This window comes from Schistocerca gregaria, chromosome 5 (assembly GCF_023897955.1).
Source record: "Schistocerca gregaria isolate iqSchGreg1 chromosome 5, iqSchGreg1.2, whole genome shotgun sequence".
NCBI classification, from domain to species: Eukaryota; Metazoa; Arthropoda; class Insecta; order Orthoptera; family Acrididae; genus Schistocerca; species Schistocerca gregaria.
In genome coordinates, this window is record NC_064924.1 from 427,248,550 (window position 1) to 427,272,464 (window position 23,915).

The 23,915-nt window shown below is 39.3% G+C and overlaps 1 protein-coding gene across 1 annotated transcript in view; it reads right to left on the minus strand.

The window, feature by feature from the left end:
* The window catches only part of LOC126273186 (murinoglobulin-2-like), a 261,930-nt gene that overhangs the window by 136,709 nt on the left and 101,306 nt on the right, over window positions 1-23,915 (minus strand). The window contains exons 9-11 of the mRNA XM_049976703.1: window positions 17,330-17,560; window positions 16,924-17,217; window positions 2,800-3,031 (exon numbers count right to left, since the gene is read on the minus strand). Of these exons, the coding sequence (XP_049832660.1) occupies window positions 2,800-3,031; window positions 16,924-17,217; window positions 17,330-17,560 (757 nt within the window). The remainder of the gene's footprint in view (window positions 1-2,799; window positions 3,032-16,923; window positions 17,218-17,329; window positions 17,561-23,915) is intronic.

Sequence of the window (23,915 nt, forward strand, 5' to 3'; positions counted from 1 at the left end):
TTCTTTACCTCCCAGTACTTACTGCAACCTACATCCCTCTGAATCTGCTTAGTGTATTCATCTCCTGGTCTCCCTCTTCAGTTTTTACCCTCCACACTGCCCTCCAATTCTAGATTTGTGATTCCTTGATGCCTCATAACATATCCTAGCAACCGGTCTCTTCTTCTTGTCAAGTTAAGCCACAAACTCCTCTTCTCCCCAATTCTACTCAATACCTACCAATGATGTTGATCATATTGTTTGAAAATAAACTGGTGTGGTAGTTTTCGGTTTCCATTCTCATGGTGGCAAGAGTTTTACTGATTCCTGAAGTTCTTCTTTTCCTCCAAAGAAGAACTCAGATACAAGCATTACTTGAGAGAGATATTCAAAGCACATGGTGGTGTCACAGAGTCAGAAACCACAATGCAGTTCTGAGAAAAAAAAAAAAAAACTTTTGAGCTATCGATGTGTTATGAACTATATGTCACCACAAAATCATTGCTGGAACTCACTTCAAACTGATGTCATAAACTTTGATAGCAATGTAATACATTATTATTTAAAACAAGACCTGTAATAAATTTTGTGAAGTACTACATTGGACTGAAATTAGTACAAAAGAACTAAGTCCTGAAAATTTAATGCTGATCAACAAAACATTTGTGTTCATATGCAGGTATGTAACTACATTTTTGTAAAATAAAAAAAAACTCACCAATGATGTATTCTCAGCTATGTGACAAATTATCACACACACACACACACACACACACACACACCACCGCCCTTGAAAAAACATATCACTGAATGGATAAAAAATCTGCTCACAGAGTGGTGGCAGGAGAAATACATATAAATGTTAAGGAAATGTGTAAGCTTTTGGAGCCAGTGGCTCCTTATTCTGGCAGACGGGTTAAAGTGGAAGGAAGAGTGATAGAGGAAAATCACTGGTGAGGTTTGGGAGATGGAAAGGGCAGGGTCCTTCCTCGAGAAGGAAAGAGGAGCAGGGTGGAGAAGATTAGAAAGAAGAGGCAAGGCTATCAGTTCCCAGGATGAAAAGGACACATCTGCCACAAAAGCAAAGAGCTTTGTTTCCTCTCAACAACATTTGTCTGTCTAATTTTGCCAATGACACTGACAGATATTCACTTAAAATACATCATGTGCACTAGTGTCACAAAAGAAACTAATTGCTTGCCTTTAAAGTATAATTTTACTTAACAAGAAAAAGGTTAATGACAACATACTTTGGCTTTTATAGCTAAGCAGAAGGCATAATTTAATGCAAGTTTGGAGAGGAAGTTTGTTCATATTTGTAGTACAAGGCTTCTCAATTGCATAACTGTACTCATAGTATACTACATTATCTCATTTTGTGAAGTGCACGATTTTACATTACTAAACATTTGAAGCAAGTTGCCAGTATTTGCACCACTTTAATAAAATCTTATCAAGATCTGACTGGATGTTTGTGCAGTTTATCTCAGACAGTACTTCATTATGGATAGCTGCACCATCTTTAGAAATTTTGAGGTTACTAGTAATATTGTCTGCAAGGTCATTAATATACAACATGAGCAGCAAGGGACACAACACACTTCCCTGAGGCACAACTGATGTCACTTGCACATATATAATTGATTCTCCATCCATGATAATGTGCTCTGCCCTCCCTACCAAAAATTCCTCAATCGATCACAAATTTCACTTGATACTTCAGACGATCACACCTTTGTTAATGATCATAGATGTGGTACTGAGTCAAATGCTTTTTCAAAATCATGGAACAATTTGGCAATGTTCAAATTGATGTACAAAAAAGATTGTTTTTGAAGTTGGGAAAGCTATATTGACACAGACAAAGAAAAGACTGGCATAAGAAAAGCGCCTTTGCCGTGTGGGAGGGGGTCATTTTGAAATTAGCTTCTGGTAGTTTTATTTCATATAAGATGACCAAAACAATTACAACTCTGTCGGCTGCACTCAGTAGTTTCAAAGTTGCATGCAGTCCATGGACTTTGGGTTGCCAACCATTGATAGAACCCAAGATATGGATTTCTGCCTATTCACAGAGGAGTATTCACATTACACACATTGCCCTTTCTGTTATAATAATGTAACTTTTGAATTGATGTGATTACTAAGATTTCAGAGTGTTGCACACATCCCTCAAAGTCTCAGATAATGTGTAGCCAGTTATCAGTATTTTATGACGGTGTGTGCCTGCATATCACTTTTAATCAATGAATTTCCACTATGGTCAACATAATTGTCTTGAGAGATTCAGCAACTGTTTAGATAATTAACATAATTCCTATTTATTTTTTCATCTCAGTTGCACATTTTCAATTTGGTTACATGTTTCAGTCACTTTGGATCATCTTCAGATCTAAGTAGTTGCATCAGCAACCCATCTCGTCTATCCAGAAACACATATTAGAGTCCTCTGATATGTGGTACTGTAAAGACAAGACAGGTTGCTGAAACAACTACTTAGATCTGAAGATGATCCAGAGTGATCAAAACATGTAATGTAATTAAAAATGTGCAACTGAGATGGAACAATAAATGAGAATTATCTCAATGCATTTCCATTTGCATTTGTTATGACATAAAACCCTCTGCAGGTATCTTATAAGGTCCTCCATCTTCTCAGCATATAAATAAGTTTATTCTTTAATAACAGACACCAATAATTATGCTAAGTAACACACATCAGTCACATAAATAATAAAAATATTAAGTTATAGTTACCTTTTTACTGAGTAAACAACATTCTACAATTTAAGAGAGCATATAAAACATCTTTTTACCTACTCTTCGAACAATATTCCCAATCATCATGTTGCCTTGGTATGCTAGAGCCATCAATATGGAACTTTGAAAGTTCTCTAAATATTCTATCAGTGTTTAGAGAATCAGACAAGGCAATGAAACTTGTTCGTTTATCTACAGCTGAAAGTGCACACAGTGACCTCGGAGCTGCATGCACTGTAAGAATGGCATCTGCTCCTGGCAGCTGCTGACTTTGAGAAAATACTGAATGAACCTGAAACAATATTTTAATAGAATTATAGAGCATCTGTACAAGCATGTTGCCTAGTCTTTTGCACTTCGCAAGAAGCTAGCAGTTATTGTAAGATCTCTGTGCCAAACTTAAGAACTCACTATTGAATGTTGATAGTTTAAAGGATAGGATATTCACTAATACAGTCTATTGTGAATTATGACCAAGAACTTAAAGAGTTCAATTTCAATCTGAAAATTTAATTATAGCTGTTCAGGGGAGACTTGTATTTCTCGTCAAGTGAATGGGTAGGAGCATGTTTATGTTAATTTTAGCACTCCAAACTTGCAACCAAGGATAAAAATATTATGTTGCTGACATGGAAATGTTAACCAGATACAATTTTCAATCAATATATTGATTGTTCTGAAAGCAATAGTCATGTCCTCATACCCAAATTACTGATTATCATTTGTAGCAGCAACAGTTCATACTGTCTGCTATTGTCAATCATTCCAATATAGAGTCAGAGCTTCACAGGTTAATTTCTCTTGGTAAGTATGAAAATATAGCATTCTCAATTATTAAAAGTTATTGGTTTCATGTGGTAGATGTTTTCCCAGGACACTAAAATCATTTTCATTGTGTATAATACAGTGGCAATAAGCTTACATAATGAGAAAGAAAGGAAGCCCATGTTTGTTAACAGCAAGTTCATTAAATATGGATCACAAGCTCAGACTGTACAATGGATGGGAAAGGAAATAAACTGCGGCTGATTCATAGATACCATCCTAGCATAAAACAAGTGTTTCAGAAAAATAAACAGAAAACTTAAATCTGGTTGATCAGGCACATTTTTGAACCAGCGTCCTTATAGAGTCTAGTGTGCTAATGATGCCCTACATTGCTCAGACACCAACTTAACAGATAAAATGCAGCAAAGACACAGTTAGGCACCCTCCACTGTCTGCTGCAACTGCCCCTTTTGCAAAAATGTTTGTGGAATGGTCCACTAATTCTGTGAAGTAATGGCTATCTTTCTTCATTTTGTAATACATCATACATTGCCTCACTGTGGGCTAATCCTCTTGGCTTCAGGACACCAGACCTGGTTTTCAGGATCCAGTAGAAAGGGCCTTAGTCCAGCCTGAAGATAGTGGGTTGGTCTTTCATTATCAGGGCCTGATAGTCTAGCTTAAAAGCTGGTCTGGCTTAAGGCTCACTAGTCTGGCTTAAGGGCTGGTCAAAGGCTGCTAAATCTGGTTCAAGGGCTGGCCAAAGCCTTCTACATCTGTCTAAAGGGTTGGCAATAGCCTTCTAAGTCTGGCTGAAAGGCTGGCCAGAGCCTGGTCTGTCTGAAAGGCTGGTCAGGGCCTAATAGTCTGGGTTAAGGGGTTGAGGGCTGGTCAGGGCCTATTAGTCTGGCTTAAGGGCTGGTAAGACACTACTAGTGAGATCTGATGGCTCATCACTTCCACATGATGGTTGGTATTCTACAGCATCTGTTGCAAATTAATTTGTGAGGATTCCTGGCAGAAAAGCTGGCTCCTTCCACATGAGAATAATTAACAAGAGTGGGAGACATTCATTGGAAATTCATGAATTCTCTTAAAGAGGCTGATTAGCTGAAAAGCCTGAATGATGAAATGTTTCTGAGTATTTCAAAGAGACAACTGGCAGCCCTCCTGGGTGTAGAAGGAAAGTCTTATGCCCTCCTGAGCAGAGGTCATCTTTGACAGTATCTTAACATTTCTAAAGTTGGGACCTGTTGACTGTTTATGATCCACAAAATTATTTTTTCAATACAGAAAGCCTACAAAAATTCACAAGTGCACTCTGTGCATGTGAGTAAAATTCTGGTAAGTCATTTTCTGGTTTTTCAGTTTAGTTAGTTCATACATGCTTGTTAGGCAGAGGCTTCCTGACAACAGGGGTGTGTAGCCATTAGCTAGAAGAAGGTAGTGTTTAATAACAGTGGTTCAGTGGGCAGGCTTTGATGGAAGTCAATAAATTTACTTACTTCTGTGGAAACTTTGAGTGTTGTGCTTTTGAGCAAATTTTTAACTATTCTTTCTATAGATAACCTGTTCTTTATTTGTGGAGATTGTCAACATAATTTGTTAGAAACCAGCTTTATGCAGAGTGTTGACTCTTAGTGTGGAATGTTTTCCAGAGTCACGTAGTGTTTGAATCTCAGTATTTTCCAGAAAGCAGTTAGGGCCCTATAGGGAATTAATTATTTATTGTAGACACATGAAAAATGTAATTTTCTTGCAGGCCAAAGCAAGACTTATTTAGATTTGTTTTAATACTGTAGCACTAAAGAGAATTAAACTAAGTCTGCCACTAAACCTTTCCCAGTAAATCTAGTATTTCAGGTAATTTGTCTTGTGTGCCACACACCTCTAAGAGTGCATAGATTCACCTGCAGGCAATAATGACACTGCGCAGTGCAATTGTCTCTCAGAGGAACAGGTGAAGGAATGTTTCAATTTGTTTATTCATTTATGCAATGCTAATGGTCAAAATCCCAGCTCTGGAACTGAGGCACCATGTGCAAGAGCTATCTTTTAATATTTTACAAAAACAATGAAAAATACTCTTTTTTGGTAGACATTGTTTAAACATTTCTGAAATATTTGGCTGTAAAATTTGTACTTTTTCAAATGTTCAAACTGAATTCCAAAATCTTTTTCTCCAGTCTGATGTATGCACCTCAAAAACATGGTTTTGGAAGGAATCAACAGCTTCTTGTGTTGGCGAAGTCACTAGCAATAACATATTATACAGAACAGTTTTGATTGCTCAAAAACGTTTATTCACAAGTGGTAACCAGTTTTAACGAGATGTGAATCATCGATGGATCACACTCTGTAGTTTAGAGTAAAACAAAATAGAGGGAAACATTTAATGTGACAAACATTAAGTTAAACTTAAATTATCTGATATAATACCCTGTGATGACATTAGAGACAATGGCACAGAGTAGGAACTTGGGATGCCATCCTCTTATGTTGACTACTGACTATGTGGTGGCGTCATGGAGTTAAATTGCAGAAGCCCCATTCCTTGCCTAGCACCCACATCATCTTTAGCCAATAGAGTACAATGACGTGATACATGTCATATAGCATGAATTTATACCTTAATAATATGCTGGATGTCATCACAAGTTTTATATATAAGTAACATGGATGTGAGTTTAGTTTCAATGGTCAGAAATTGTAGGCATGTGTGTGTCAGGTGCATTTGTGTGAGCGTGCATGTGTATGTTGTCTATTTTTGATGAAGGCCTTGTTGGCCAAAATCTCACTTTCTGACAGTCTTTTTGTTTGCCTATCTGTGACTCAGTGTCTCTGCGAAACGGTGAGTAGCAACTATCATTTTCATAAAATTGTTATATTTCATCCTGGATTTTCCATTGTTTGATTTAACAATTTGTATGTTCTACAGTTAAAATTGTACATTATATAATGTTAAAAAATATAAATGACCAGCCAGTGGCATAAGTTAATATGTTACTAGAGTGCACTTCGTGGGATTTGGAGTATGCCTAGGGATGCAGATGCCTTATCAATAGCGATCAAAGAAGCTACACCACTGCCATACTGCATTCAGTTCAGCCACATATGTTCTTCACAATTGTGTTGCTTGTAAGTCATCCTTCAGTGCTGACTTAAATCATTTTATGTAGTGCCATGTACTGCAGAAAACCCATGTAATCAGTCCAGCATCACCAGTAACACAGCCACATCCACATTTCAAAGTAACCAGTGGTGTGGTACAGCCTATCTTTGACATACACCAAATCCCAAAAAGGGCAGTCTAGTAACATGTTAACTGATACCACTGGCTAGTCCATTATACTTTTTAACATGATTTTATGTGAAATTTTAACTATATAATATGTACAGAAAGAGGTTACTTACATATAACAAAATACTGAGATTATATGAATGATATGAATATAATATAGGGAAACATTCCATGTTGGAAAAATATATTTAAAAACAAAGATGATGTGACTTACCAAACAAAAGCGCTGTCAGGTTGATAGACACACAAAAAAACACAAACGCACACACAAAATTCGAGCTTTCGCAACTGGCGGTTGCTTCGTCAGGAAAGAGGGAAGGAGAGGGAAAGATGAAAGGATGTGGGTTTTAAGGGAGAGGGTAAGGAGTCATTCCAATCCCGGGAGCAGAAAGACTTACCTTAGGGGGAAAAAAGGATAGGTATACACTCGCACACACACACATATCCATTCGCACATACACAGACACAAGCAGACTTTTGTAAAGGCAAAGAGTTTGGGTAGAGATGTCAGTCGAGGCGGAAGTACAGAGGCGAAGAAGTTGTTGAAAGACAGATGAGGTATGAGCGGCAGCAACTTGAAATTAGGGGAGGTTGAGGCCTGGCGGATATCGAGAAGAGAGGATATACTAAAGGGCAAGTTCCCATCTCCGGAGTTCTGACAGGTTGGTGTTAGTGGGAAGTATCCAGATAACTCAGACGGTGTAACACTGTGCCAAGATGTGCTGGCCGTGCACCAAGGCATGTTTCGCCACAGGGTGATCCTCATTACCAACCTTCACGCTGATCACCTGCCACCCTACCTAAAACCTCTTTCCTCATTACCTTAGCCAGCTCCATCCTGACCCACAACTTCTTCACTTTTGAAGGCCAGACATACCAACAATTAAAGGGAACAGCCATGGGTACCAGGATGGCCCCCTCGTACGCCAACCTATTCATCGGTCACTTAGAGGAAGCCTTCTTGGTTACCCAGGCCTGCCAACCTGATGTTTGGTACAGATTTATTGATGACATCTTCATGATCTGGACTCACAGTGAAGAAGAACTCCAGAATTTCCTCTCCAACCTCAACTACTTTGGTTCCATCAGATTCACCTGGTCCTACTCCAAAAACCATGCCACACTCCTTGACGTCGACCTCCATCTGTCCACATCAAACCCACCAACAAGCAACAGTACCTCCATTATGACAGCTGCCACCCATTCCACATCAAACGGTCCCTTCCCTTCAGCCTAGGTCTTCGTGGCAAACGAATTTGCTCCAGTCTGGAATCCTTGAACCATTACACCAACAACCTGAAAACAGCTTTCGCATTCCGCAACTACCCTCCTGACCTGGTATAGAAGCAGATAACCAGAGCCACTTCCTCATCCCCTCAAACCCAGAACCTCACACAGAAGAACCACAAAAGTGCCCCACTTGTGACAGGATATTTTCCGAGACTGGATCAGACTCTGAATGTGGCTCTCCAGCAGGGATACGACTTCCTCAAATCCTGCCCTGAAATGAGATCCATCCTTCATGAAATCCTTCCCACTCCACCAAGAGTGTCTTTCTGCCATCCACCTAACCTTCGTAACCTCTTAGTTCATCCCTATGAAATCCCCAAACCACCTTCCCTACCCTCTGGCTCCTATCCTTGTAACCGCCCCCGGTGTAAAACCTGTCCCATGCATTCTCCCACCACCACCTACTCAGTCCTGTAACCCGGAAGGTGTACACGATCAAAGGCAGAGGCACGTGTGAAAGCACCCACGTGATTTACCAACTGACCTGCCTACACTGTGAAGCTTTCTATGTGGGAATGACCAGCAACAAACTGTCCATTCACATGAATGGACACAGGCAGACAGTGTTTGTTGGTAATGAGGATCACCCTGTGGCTAAACATGCCTTGGTGCATGGCCAGCACATCTTGGCACAGTGTTACACCATCCGAGTTATCTGGATACTTCCCACTAACACCAATCTGTCAAAACTCCGGAGATGGAAACTTGCCCTTCAGTATATCCTCTCTTCTCGATATCCACCAGGCCTCAACCTCCCCTAATTTCAAATTGCCGCCACTCATACCTCACCTGTCTTTCAACAACTTCTTTGCCTCTGTACTTCCACCTCAACTGACATCTCTACCCAAACTCTTTGCTTTTACAAATGTCTGCTTGTGTCTGTGTATGTGTGGATGGATATGTGTGTGTGTGTGCGAGTGTATACCTATCCTTTTTTTCCCCCTAAGGTAAGTCTTTCCACTCCCGGGATTGGGATGATTCCTTACCCTCTCCCTTAAAACCCACATCCTTTCGTATTTCCTTCTCCTTCCCTCTTTCCTGATGAAGCAACTGCCGGTTGAGAAAGCTCGAATTTTGTGTGTATGTTTGTGTTTGTTTGTGTGTCAATCAACCTGACAGCGCTTTTGTTTGGTAAGTCACATCATCTTTGTTTTTAGATATATAAAAACAAAGATGATGTGACTTACCAAACAAAAGCGCTGGCAGGTCGATAGACACAAAAGGGTGATATGCAAGGGGTGGGCTTCTGCTACATATCTCCATGAAACCACCACATAGTCAGCGGTCAACATGAGTAAGAAGTATCCACAGTTCATGTGGCATTGCCAGATGTCTTCACTTGGTACAATATCATATAATGTATGTTTAATTTAATGTTTTTTACATTACAAGTTTCCCTCTACTCTGTTGTACCCTAAATTACAGAGTACGGTCTGAAGATGATCCACATCAGGTCAATACTGGTCACATTTACAAATAAAAGTCTTTTTAAGTTGTTGTTTTTTTGCGTGATTGGTGCTCAATGGAAGGTTATCAGCACCCAAAGTGTTTTTATGTAATCAAGACGTTTCTATATAATATTTTATCACTAGGTCATTACAAGTGCTGATGTTCCCAATATGTTTACAAAGATTACGAATAAAAATAACAGTCCATGAATTTTTTTGCTTAATGAAAGGGAATAAAAAGAATATGCTAAGTGATCAATCAAGTGAGTATGAGCAATGAGAAATTAACTCAATGTTTTCCTTAGTCAAATAATAAGATCTTTGATATACTGTGTGACAGTTGGTGTAAACTAGAATCTGCATTATGACACAGTAGTTTCTTTTGATATCAATCAAGTGATCACCTGAGCAAATATATTTCTATTGATGATTCCTTTTCATTTGTCTTTGTTGAAAGGAGAAAAAAAGTAGTGATAAGTCTTATTGTCATGTTAGCAGCAATAGTGGGTAGATGCAAGTCAGAAGTGCACTCATGTTCTGTATTTGATTTTGCTCAACATAGTGGACACCTGAGACCAAATTGGGTGTTGTGTACATTATTTCAAGAGCACTATTATCAGTTCTATATTTCTTAACATTTATTCTGAAAGCAGAACCAAGGTTAGCAGTGCAGATTGCTGATTTGAATGTACTGCAGATTTGAGACTGTGAGAGAATGGGAGGAAAAAGTTACATATATATTACTGGAATTTCCTCACAGCTTTGGAAAGTGTTGCAGCAAACCATTGCACAGGGCTTGGAAGCACCATGCAAGCTGCTGCCAGCCTCGAGCTGCTGTCTGGGTTCAGCCTGCTCAGGCTTTTACCTGTGATCCAACTGTCACCACTGCTTTACTCTGTGTGGCGCCAGTGTTCAATGTCAGACTATGTTTGCAGGATATAGACATTTATTTGTCTGGGGCTTTCAGATTGGACCCTGACCCCTATGAATACTGTTTGTACCTGAAATATCTGAGTGAGAAGCAGCAATACTATCTTGACAAACTGATGAATGGCTCCCCGGCCCTCCAGTTGGAGAGGAGCTGACAACACTACTCAAATAAAGAACCATTCTCAAGTAAGAATAAGACAGATACACTGCTATTTTTAAAGCAGATACAAATAAAGTATAGTGATTGAACAGTTTAATTGCACTGAGTTTTGTTGCAAAGAATGCCTACTTTCTATAATCTGGCTACATGAAAAAATCTGGCAGATATTTCTCAGAGAATTTAATAATGAGAATCACAGATAAATAAAAGCATCAGATAATGAGGCAACCTACAGAGATGTCATCATGTAATGATACAACAGAAGTAGAACTTTTGCTGCAAAGTGAGCAGCAGCAAGAAAGATCTCATCGCTCTGTGTACTATTTCCCACACAAATTTAAATAAGTGCAGTCAACATTTTCAGAAGTGTTGATGCTGAGTGATGTTTTTTTAAGAGGTTGAAGGTTTTCTTTAGGCTGCACCTTGAAATGCCAGTTACCTGTACGTCTCAGAGATACAGCTCTTACAGGCCTCCTGAAGGCTCTGCCTGTCATCCTAAGGATGTCCTATCAGTCTTCACACAATTTTCACATTCCACTGCTTATATCCAAGGGGAATGAACACAGAGACTCAAACTCTGCAATTATATCCCTGTCTTTGAATACCTCTAACATGCTTTGATGTGTCACTGATTGACATTTAGTATTAATGATTTGATAGTGTTTTACATAGTTTCTTGTCTGGAATTGGCTATTCTATGTGCTCTAAGAAAAAGCTTGTAACTGCCTAGACAGAATGCACTAGAACACTACCTAACAGAAGTTTAATGAATGAATAGTATTTGTATGTGTTATCAACATGGTACAACTAATTATGCCTTTAAACACTGAGTCTAGTAACTGCATGCTGTTTAGTATGTATCTCAAGGCATTATTATTATTATTATTATTATTATTATTATTATTATTATTATTATTATTATTCTACCGATTGGATTGTGGAAACATCACATCTGTTACCATTAGGGAAACAGTGTAATTTGAAACCGAACATTTCACAGTTAGTGGTGTTGGGATGAATCACACAGAGCACATGTTGCCTGAGTGGTTGACAGCATGAAGGTATCATACATTCCTCTCAAACTATCTGCCTGATGTACTGGAAGATATTCCACTGCGTGTTCGGCAGAGGATATGATTCCAACATGATGGTGCACCTCCACACACTGCAATTAATGTGCGACAGTATTTGGACATAACATTTTCAGGGAAATGGCTTGGACATGAAGATCCAGTTGTATGGCCACCACATTCACCTGACGTAAACCCCTGGATTTTTTCCCCTGGGGACATCTGAAGGAGTACATGTACTCTACTCTGCTGACGAATGTTAAGGAATTAGTAGCACATGTTCTTGCTACGGATGCAGCTTTGGTGTTAAGGGTCCAGTGCTCTATGATCTAGCGGGTTGTGCAATGTTTGGATGTACAGGGAGGTTACTTTGACCATCTGTTGTTGCAAGGACAATGTATTCTGTTATGAAGGTGGTGGTGGTGGTGGTTAGTGTTTAACGCCCTGTCGACAATGAAGTCATTAGAGACGGAGCGCAAGCTCGGGTTAGGGAAGGATTGGGAAGAAAATCGGCCTTGCCCTTCCAAAGGAACCATCCTGGCATTTGCCTGAAATGATTTAGGGAAATCACGGAAAACCTAAATCAGGATGGCTAGAGACGGGTTTGAACCATCGTCCTCCCGAATGCGAGTCCAGTGTGCTAACCACTGCGCCACCTCGCTCGGTATTATGAAGGTCATGCAGTCATTAATATGGACATTTTTATAACATGTAGTATAAATGACAAGTATTGTGCAATCATCTTCAGCATCTTGAAATTGATATTGTTTTTGTAGTTATTCTGTCTTGTGACAGGTCGTTTGGTTCAGCTGTCTATTTCCTATTTGTCTAACCACGTGTTTGTAATCTTCAGCATTACAAAATACTGTAAATTTAGGATACATGTGACCTAAGAAACAGTATGAAACATCAGAATGAAATTAGCCAAAAAAAAAAAAAAAAAAAAAAAAAAAAAAAAAAAAAAAAAAAAAGAGAGAGAGAGAGAGAGAGAGAGAGAGAGAGAGAGAGAGAGAGAGAGAGAGAGAAAGAAGAGCCCCCACCCAGGATCAAGCCAGTGACCTCCGGCATGCTAACCAAGAACTTTATCCACTGCACCAAATGTACAGCACAACCAAATTGTCCTGATAGAGAAAATTACCCAACATATCAGTACAGTGTTGCCAGATTGCCATTCTTTAATGTCCTTTTTCTGCCAGATGTACTCGCTGGACGAAATTTTGTGACAGATATTATTTTGTAGCTGGCATGTGAGGATTCACGCTGCGAAGCCCAAGTGCGCGAATTTCACCTCACCCTGTATAGCAAACAGCCACATTTCTGTAGCCAGAAGTGGGACAAGGTACTCATATGCAACTCAACTGTGCACGCACATGAGCCCATTCGCAACTGCTTGAATGAATCTAATGTAAACAGTAGTGATGTCATGTTCAACGGAGGCAATTTGTTGTTATGAAGCATTGCACAGTCTTCCTAAAGCATTTGACATATTTTGCTGTTGGCAGACGCTTGTATGAGCACTGTGTTTTGTTGTTATATGAGGCACATTTCCTTTGCAACTGAAGTTGTATTTTTGTTTGTTTTTTTTTCTCTTGTTCATGTTTTATTGCTGCAGTATTATTCTGCAGTAGCAGGACAGTAATATCTTTTGTTAAGAGTATCAGTTCTTACTAGCCCAAAATACAAAAATTCAACTGAAAACCAAAACAATGAAAAATTCCTGGAATTCTAAAAAATTTCAGGTTTTTTTCCAGGTTTCTCCGGAATGAAAATATTCCCAGGTTTTTCCCAGACCTCCCTGTTGTCCTGGGTCATATACACCCTGTCTATAGTTCTCTTTCTTGCTGATGGCATTTGTGGGATAATCTGCATTATTAGCAAGTTTCTTTTTGTGCTTGTATTGTGGCTGAGTTATAGGAAATTTTATTTTCTTATGAATAACAGAAGCATACTATGACTCTGAAAAAGAAGCACAATATGAATACATAATGTAAATGTAAACTCCATCCACAGGTCCTCACGGGCCCAAGTCCTGGCAGGCTCATCAGTACTGACTGACTACTGTGTCATCTTCTGTCAATGGTGTCACCTTTTGAGGTATGGAGGGGTGCAATGTCAGCACACCACTCTCCCTGCAGCTGTCAGTTTTCATGACCTGAAGCCACTACCACTCAGACAAGTAGCTCCTCAACTGACATCACACAGCTGTGTGCACCCTGCTCAAGTCCTCTGAATAAAATATGACTATGCAGTTACAAAGGCAGGCACAATTCACTGTGCAATTTATAAGGCAAAAATGTGGAACACGAGCACTTATTGAAAGGCACATATTGAAAGTGAAGGAACTTGATGAATCCAGACCAAATCTAAACATCATTTAAGAAGAAAAACAGTTTATATCCAAGCAAGGGTACATACGTAATTTGAACAGAGCAAAAAAATCAATTTGGAATGCAGCTGAGAGATTGTGAAGTGAAAAATGCATCCCCCATTTATGTTTTAGTTACCAACTGTAATGACTGCAACTGGACTTAGAATGGTATCACAGACTTAAGGAATTTTTACACAAACTTGAAAAAAAACATAATTCTAGTGACAAATGTTTAACTGGTTTTGCTGAATTTTCCATGCAGGGGAAAGTGGAAATTATGTGCCAACCAGACAGTGCTTACTGCCTTAATATAAAGACATACAATGAAACTATGTCAAGGAAGCAGTACACACAGGATGAACTGATAGACCGCATAACATTTTGTGGCAAGCTCAAGTTTGCTTTAAGGGGCCATGATGAAAATGAAAATTTTAAGAACCTATGAATTTTTTGAGGGCTAGTTTATCATGTGTCAGAAATAGACAGTGTCTTGATGCAGGACATTGAAAAAGTGGAAATCTGGGTTTTCTTAGGATTGCGTGAAACAATTCAAAATGAAAGGCTGGAATCTATCTAAGGGGTAAGTTTCAATCTCATCAAGAATGAACTTTTAAAGACAAATTACCTCAAAGTAGAATTTGATGATGCCACTGACTGTGCAAATTTGTCACAACTGGCTCTAATAATTTAGAATGAGGTACTGGGGAAAATAAGTGAAAGATTTACTTCCTCTGCATGACCATAACATCATATTGTGGATAGTGTACCTGTAGCTGTTGTCAGAAGCTAGGTAAAACAAAACTAAATAAGACACCTGAAAAACTAATAGCACAGTTTTGTGATAATGCTTCTGTTATGAATGTCCATGAAAATGGGCACAGGTTAAAACTGAAGTAGTGTATGAAAATGCTCACTTTATTTGCTGCTATGCACGTAAGTTAAATTCAATCATGAATGTTGTGCGACAGTCAGTAAGCAGTGCAGACCTTATTCAGCAATCTGGAAGGAATTTCTACCTTTTTTCTCCAATCTCCAAAATGCGCAGTCATTGACGACGAGGTAGGGAAGAAACGTATTCCTACCCATCTGCAGACCATCAGAAGGAATTTTAAATCTCTGAGCTTAATGGCTATATACAAATGCCTAAACAATTGCGTGGAAAAAGTTATTGATGATAATACTCATGATAACAGGGGTGCAAACAAAGCTGTGCTTCTGAAGGGATTTCTGTAAGATGAAGATTTCCACTCTTGGTAAAAAAAATTTAATAAGTGTCATGCCTTATTGTGGCATCCTGTTCTACATCTACATCTACATCCATACTCTGCAAGCCACCTGACAGACTGTGGCGGAGGGTATCTTGAGCACCTCTATTGGTTCTCCCTTCTATTCCAGTCTCGTATTGTTTGTGGAAAGAAAGATTGTCGGTATGCCTCCGTGTGGGCTCTAATCTCTCTGATTTTATCCCCATGGTCTCTATGCAAGATATATGTAGGAGGGAGCAATATACTGCTTGATTCCTCGGAGAAGGTGTGTTCTTGAAACTTTAACAAAAGCCCATACCAAGCTACTGAGCATCTCTCTTGCAGAGTCTTCCACTGGAATTTATCTATCATCTCTGTAACGCTTTCACAATTACTAAATCATCCTGTAACGAATCACACTGCTCTCCATTGGATCTTCTCTTTTTCCTCTATCAACCCTATCTGGTATGGATCCCACACCAGTGAGAAGTATTCAAACAGTAGCCGAACAAGTGTACCGTTCAATGAACAATGAAGGAATATTGATGCAGCGAAAACTGTGGAATATGTATCACACTTTGCAGCATCTTTCTAGTATATTAGGGCCTCGCCTGATACTGACAAGCACTGGGTGCAAAAAGAACCAACTGCAAAACAGGGAGATTTCACGGAATTGAGAAAAGTGTATGCACAAGACATCAAAGAGGGCATCATGACTCAGATCAGTGATTAGATATCAGATCAGTTTTAATGATCACTTTTCAGCTGACATCTGTTTAAGCCATCATTGTTTCAGAAATATCAAACTGTTTTGGAAGAAGAAGAAGAAGAAGAAGAAGAAGAAGAGAGGGGGGGGGGGGGGGGGACTGAGAGTAGCTGTTAATTTGTGCTCATGTACATGTGACATGAGATTTCAATAGACAGGCAAGATAAACAGATGATAGAAATATTTTCCATAATAAAAAGATACTCTGGAGAAACTAGAAATCTAGTTTGAAGAAATACGAATCAGAGTATCTAAAGCAGAAATATGAGAAGTTATCTCACAGAAGATGGCCACAAAAAATGAACAAGATTGTGGGAAGGTGAAAAAACTTTTCAGCATAGATAAAAGAGTAGAATATCACAACACAAAGAGAACACTGCCTTCAAGCTTCCAGATATTCATACTTTGAACTGGTTACCTCCTAATTTTTTTACCTCGCTGAAACACTATCATTGAATACACTGTAACTAATGAGTGAATGAATGAATTAGACTGAATGTAAGATGTTGTTGCCTGTGCAAATAAAAACGAAAATAAATGTGAGGTCTGAAGAAAGTTTGAAAGTGGAGTGTCTAGTTCTGGATTACAGAATATCTTTTTTTACCAACATACTTGTAGTTAATCATTCACAGATTGGTCTTTTTTGTGGCAGATTTGTAAGAACATATTTCATTATAGATCACTAAGAATATTCTTTTTATCATTTTCATTAGCATATAGAAAGTTAGCACTTCTACCAAGCTGTTCTGAGTGGTATTAACATAAGTATCCAAGCTGTACGGAGTGATACTGATGTAAGTAACTATCTTACAGAAAGAAAAGTGCTGCCATTGACTTACAATGTTTGGTAGGCATTTATCAATGTGGACAACATGAGTTGCTGCAACAACTTCACCGTCTTTGCGAATATTATAAAGAATAAAGTAGCTCAATGGTGACATTTCAGGTGTTATGTGCAAGTTCAATGACAGATGTCTGATTTCTAAGCCTGTTGTATTCTCATGCACAGAATTTTCTTCACTGTTATCCATAGAGCCAATCATATTCTGAAGGCCTTTGAGATAGTCCTTCCCAATCCTAATTCCCTGTTGGTTAACTGTAGATGAATAAATTATATCACCACGAGACTTCACCTGCAAACAAACATTATGCACTTCAGTTTCATTATAAATACAAAACTGCTATAGTATAAGAATAGTCAACATATGAAACATCTTGGATGTTCATGAATGAAACAGTCCATACCAGGTAATGAAATGTAGAAAATGCTGTGTTATTTTGTGCTGTAAACAATACAGAGATCTTGTGATGCGTGTTGCATCGTACAACATTCTCACTTCCATGCAGAAATGTTATATAGCTTTTGGATGGTGAATACCATGCATGAACATCAAAAAATGAAGAAGGCTGCTCCATAAAAACTCTCCACCTTTTATCTGCAGAATAATATTTTGTCTGATAAGCAACAGCTGTTGCCTGCAACAAAAGAATGGAATATTATAAGAAAGAAGTACCATCATAAAACCTAAGTATCACACTTACATAAATTATGAATCGTTTATAAAAATATATTAGAATGATAAATCCCAAAACATTAGTAGGTTTTCAAATTATTTCCCTCAGTTTAAACTACTTTTTGAGATTTTCTTACAATAGGCAGATGGTATCATCCTTTGTGTAGATTGACTATTACAATATTCTGCACAACACTTCTGTATCTGACTCAACATACGGTACTCAAAACGATGGTTGTCAACATTTTGTGAAGAAAAATGGTACTGTTGACACCAGCTACACACCAGATAAACACTATTCATAGATTAATCACTAATGAACTAAGGTAGCAATAGAATAAAACACAGGTTTTCAGTTAATTCTTCCAAACATGCTGGTTACACTATAATAAAAATGATGTATGGAATTAACAATAGAGGAAAAAAGGGTTACATAGTACTAGTATGATGAGCTTGTTATAACAAATAATTCTATAAATTCTAATGAAACTTTCATGCTGCTGTGGCAGTATACATCTTTAGTTATACAGACGATACATATACACATGGTCACTGAAGTTCGCTTAATCACTCAGTACACACATTATCCACATTCCTCTGTTCCCACTATTCTCAGATCCAAGTATAGGTTCTTCAGCTTGTCATGCTTAAATAGCAATATAGCTAGCTTCTTCATTAGTACAGCTTCCCAACTGAGCTCACAATTCTGAGTGGACTCAGTTTAACGCCACTCCACTCTGAACACAACATGTCTTTTTATCTGTCTGCATAATTTTTGAGTCCACATTGTACCCAACTGCTTGTTTGGAAAACAATGCTCCTTCTAATAAAACTAAGTACTTTCACATCCTTCATATCAGAAATTTTAAAATATTTGTAGTATTTCTCTGAATGGCATGGCCACTCAAGGGGACACACAATTAGGTTGTTATTGGCATTAATGTGTATGGTTCAGCAGAAAGACGTCTAATAATTGTAGAGGCCATTGAGTGAGTTGTGACTGGATCACTGGTGTGGAGGAGGTATAGATCAACGGCAGTGTACATGCAATTTTAAGCAGGCACAGTGGCTTGGCTAGGTGGGCATTGTGTGTTTGTTGTGGAGGAATATATTCATAATAGTTGTTCTGTGATTACTAATCCACAAGCATTTTGCATTTGGTTCGAATTTGGCTGACAAGACTCTGTTTCTGATAGAAAAACTTTTGAGTTTTGATATCAAAATTCAGAGCATCAGATTCTGTACTGAAAAGAAAATCTACTGGATGAACTCTGACTGTAATGACAGTGGAAAATGTGGCACATATGAAGGTGTCCATCTAACAGTCTCCAAAATGTTAAGAACTTAAACATGCAGCTGCCCTGGGATTGTCTAATAAGATCATCTGCACAGAGATCTTCACATACACCCCTATAAAATAATGGTTACCCAAGAATTAAGTGAGAGAGATTTTGAAACTTTCAGAGCTGTGTGTGAGGAAATTCTTCAGAGTATTCCCCTGGTGCTGTTTTTATTTGTTCTGCTGAGGCTCACTTCTGCTTGTCAGTTAATATAAACCAAAAAAATTTCCACATGTTAACAGAAGAAAGCTCTCAGGCACTTCACCAGCATCCATTTCACTGACATCATGTCACATATGCTGAATTAGGTGTCCCACCCCAAAGAAGGTATCTGATAGTAACGGGTAATTCAAATTTCTACTGTTACATGTTAAATCAGCTATCAGCTTGTTGTGGACCAAGCAGACATCGCCTACACCTCGCCCCGCCTCAACCCCCCCCCCCCCCCCCCCCCACCCCCACCCCGCCCCTCAACCCCGCCCCCAATAACCACATAAGAAGGTAATCACACAGGAAGTGGCCATCTTTCCTCCAGAAATGACATAAAGGACTTGAACGACTCTGGGGAAGTCTTTGTCAACGTGTCAACAATCTCTATTTGCCAGATATAATTTTTAAAACCAACTAAGGTTATCCACAAATCAAAGAATGTTTGCTGTATTTTTATTTGTTTGTTTGTTTGTTTGTGACTGCCTTCTGAAATACCAGAGGTCTTTACTCTGGACCCTATACTTCACCATAACAAATGGTGTTGCTAATAAAAATAGCAATGACTGGATACCACTTTTATGTCTTACATTACAAACAAAGATCATTATACTCAAATATTTACATTCTTAATATTAAAAATCATTAAAAGTGCAGATAGTATGGTAGAAATTCAGTACATTAACACATGAATAGTGGTCAGGATAAAGTAAGTGCTATTACTGTCTGCTCGAGCATGACTTTGAACACCTCTCCAAGTGACATACACTCCTGGAAATTGAAATAAGAACACCGTGAATTCATTGTCCCAGGAAGGGGAAACTTTATTGACACATTCCTGGGGTCAGATACATCACATGATCACACTAACAGAACCACAGGCACATAGACACAGGCAACAGAGCATGCACAATGTCGGCACTAGTACAGTGTATATCCACCTTTCGCAGCAATGCAGGCTGCTATTCTCCCATGGAGACGATCGTAGAGATGCTGGATGTAGTCCTGTGGAATGGCTTGCCATGCCATTTCCACCTGGCACCTCAGTTGGACCAGCGTTCGTGCTGGACGTGCAGACCGCGTGAGACGACGCTTCATCCAGTCCCAAACATGCTCAATGGGGGACAGATCCGGAGATCTTGCTGGCCAGGGTAGTTGACTTACACCTTCTAGAGCACGTTGGGTGGCACGGGATACATGCGGACGTGCATTGTCCTGTTGGAACAGCAAGTTCCCTTGCCCGTCTAGGAATGGTAGAACGATGGGTTCGATGACGGTTTGGATGTACCGTGCACTATTCAGTGTCCCCTCAACGATCACCAGAGGTGTACGGCCAGTGTAGGAGATCGCTCCCCATACCATGATGCCGGGTGTTGGCCCTGTGTGCCTTGGTCGTATGCAGTCCTGTTTGTGGCGCTCACCTGCACAGCGCCAAACACGCATACGACCATCATTGTCACCAAGGCAGAAGCGACTCTCATCGCTGAAGACGACACGTCTCCATTCGTCCCTCCATTCACGTCTGTTGCGACACCACTGGAGGCGGGCTGCACGATGTTGGGGCGTGAGCAGAAGACGGCCTAACTGTGTGCGGGACCGTAGCCCAGCTACATGGAGACGGTTGCGAATGGTCCTCGCCGATACCCCAGGAGCAACAGTGTCCCTAATTTGCTGGGAAGTGGCGGTGCGGTCCCCTATAGCACTGTGTAGGATCCTACGGTCTTGGCGTGCATCTGTGCGTCGCTGCGGTCTGGTCCCAGGTTGACGGGCACGTGCACCTTCCGCCGACCACTGGCGACAACATTGATGTACTGTGGAGACCTCACGCCCCACGTATTGAGCAATTCAGCGGTACGTCCACCCGGCCTCCCACATGCCCACTATACGCCCTCGCTCACAGTCCGTCAACTGCACATACGGTTCACGTCCACGCTGTCGCGGCATGCTGCCAGTGTTAAAGACTGCGATGGAGCTCCGTATGCCACAGCAAACTGGCTGACACTGACGGCGGCGGTGCACAAATGCTGCGCAGCTAGCGCCATTCGACGGCCAACACCGCGGTTCCTGGTGTGTCCGCTGTGCCGTGCGTGTGATCATTGCTTGTACAGCCCTCTCGCAGTGTCCGGAGCAAGTATGGTGGGTCTGACACACCGGTGTCAATGTGTTCTTTTTTCCATTTCCAGGAGTGTATATAAAGTTAACTATTCAGTAGAGTTCCATGCTCATGCAAATACACCTGCTTTGGACTGTGATCCAGTAATGTAATGACCAGAAGAACCCAGTGAGCACTGCTGTGAAATGTACCAACAGATTAGCACTTTTTGCTGGACTGGAAATTGGAACAAAACTATTAATTTTTTTGAGGCAGTGCTCTTAGCAACTGAAATAACCACGAAAAACTCACAAACCATCATCAGAGCCTCAATTCTGCTAATATCTCTTTTATTTCATTAGTAAGAGCTTTGCCAGTGAAAGGTGAGGTTCAATGTGTGGCTTCCAGTCCAGTTCCTAGCTTTATCCTGTTAAGAAGTGTCTCAGCTCTGTTACAGCGACATATTGATCCTACCACTGAGGTCACCTCATTTCTCATTGATATCATTTTTTTTTGAGTGCTAGTCCATGAATATATGAACAACTTTTGTGGTTTTCAAAAGTATAAGTGTAGTACTGGCAGAATTAAAGCCTTAAGCTTGGTCATGAGTCATGTCTGGGGAGCTCAATTGCCAAGAGTGTATGTTCATGACTTGATCCAGCACAGTATTAATTCTTGAAAGAGCATGCCATGTATAAAGTATGCCAACCACAAGTAAAATTACCTTGTACCATTCGATTGTTGCTTTTCAATGTCAAAACAATATCTATTCCATCATTACTGTTTTACCTGACACAGCACTAAGTTGTGTTGTATGTATGTACTATACATCCAAGTAAGCAGCAATAATTTAAAATAAACTGTGAGCTAGGTGAGATAAAATTTACAGTCCATGCCAGAAAATGACCCAGACTGAAACAGCGGCACAATCCCACAACGAAGCGGTTGTATACAAAATAATTAGCAATTGAATAAGGCTGGCTGTTATCGGATGTAACTCCATTATTAAATGCTTTGTGTGTGTACCCGACACCAGAAAGATATAACAAAAATTTATTCTATTATTGTGTAATTACATTACGATGTAGCTCACATAACATAAGTTTATTTCATCATTGTTGAATTAAACTAAGAGTAAACTGTGATTCTGCTCATACATGTTTATCTTGCTAACTTAAAGACTGCTATTTTTTAGATATGTACATTGTATGCCGTATGCCCACTCATGTTGCAAAAATGGCGTGCCTGCTCAAGGCTTAATATAGCAACAAATTTCATAACGAAATTTATTCATTGCTATACATGAACTGATTTTTATTAGAAAAGATGCTTCTTTGTCTATGAGAAGCATTAACATAATTACAATTATTGAGCTTGTAAAAGGTCATCAAATGATTTGTCATGATTAGTACACAAATTATGTTTCCCTCTAACCATTCTCAAATGTTATGGGTCTGCGTATCCTCCTTCACTATTACACGAGGGTAAACTTTCATTACTCAACCATCTGGTGAGGCTAGTTAAGCTCACCTCAAATTAAACAAGGAAATTCAGAAAACTTCATGTTGTAACCCAATTTTTAACTACAACTGCTGAACTGCTCCTGATAATTCATAGTGGAGCGGGGGAGGCAGATTGGATGAGAAGAAGCAAGCCCCATTCAGCACACAGACTGCTGAAGGTAGAGGAATTGCACAAGGGAGTGCAAAGCTCTGTCCATCTCATGTAGTGCTGGAACTAAACAACTCCTGTGTGTCTTGTAAGATTTAAAAAATAGAAGCAACACAATGAAGTAATGACTGATTTACATATTTGTTTTTCACAATGTTACTTATTGCTGCCAATTCTGTGCCAGTTCTCAAAAGAGGCACTTGGTGATGTTGCTAGTTATTTTTATTGCTTCTTCAGTCTACATTTTAACAAACCTTTTTGGATGAGTCATAGGAAGTGCCCACACACATCATGACATTTAATACCTACTTTAATGGCTTCCACGACGTTACACGGTTGTGATGTTGTCAGATCTGTTAATGCTGTAGTAACCTTTTGCTAAATACTAGTAGTCCTCAATGAAGTCTTTCAGTATCTACCAGTTCATAACAAAAAAGCTTAGCAGTCAGGGAAAGTTTGAGAAGTGGTAGTGTTGTGATATAAACATAGCTGCTGGAGTATGTCATTGTCTACATGCACCATCTCTACTTTTTCATAATTTTTGTTATTTATAATGAAATGACACAAATCATGGCTGATTTCATTTCTAGGAAAATATCAAGTTTCATGTAAGCAATTAGTAAAAAACATTTTTGGAGAATATCTTCAGACATTCAATTACAGAGTGCAGCCATCACTGATACACTTAACATAATTTCTGACTGTGTATTGCAAGTTGTAGTATGAATTATTACCTACAGGATTAAAAATAAACACCTACCAAAATGTCCTTCCTGAGAGACTAAATCCTAGCTGATACTGCCAATTACTGCATGTTGCTTAAAAGTGCACATTGGCTGACAATAATAACCCAGACCTTCATCTTCCTCGTTCTTACATCTTACACATAATGTCAAACTCCTCTTTTCATTGGTCTGAGAGAAGTCTTATAAATATGTCATTTTCATGTTGTAATATTACTGCCGCAAGCATTCCAGATTTGAAATCACTTATACTATGTAAGATTC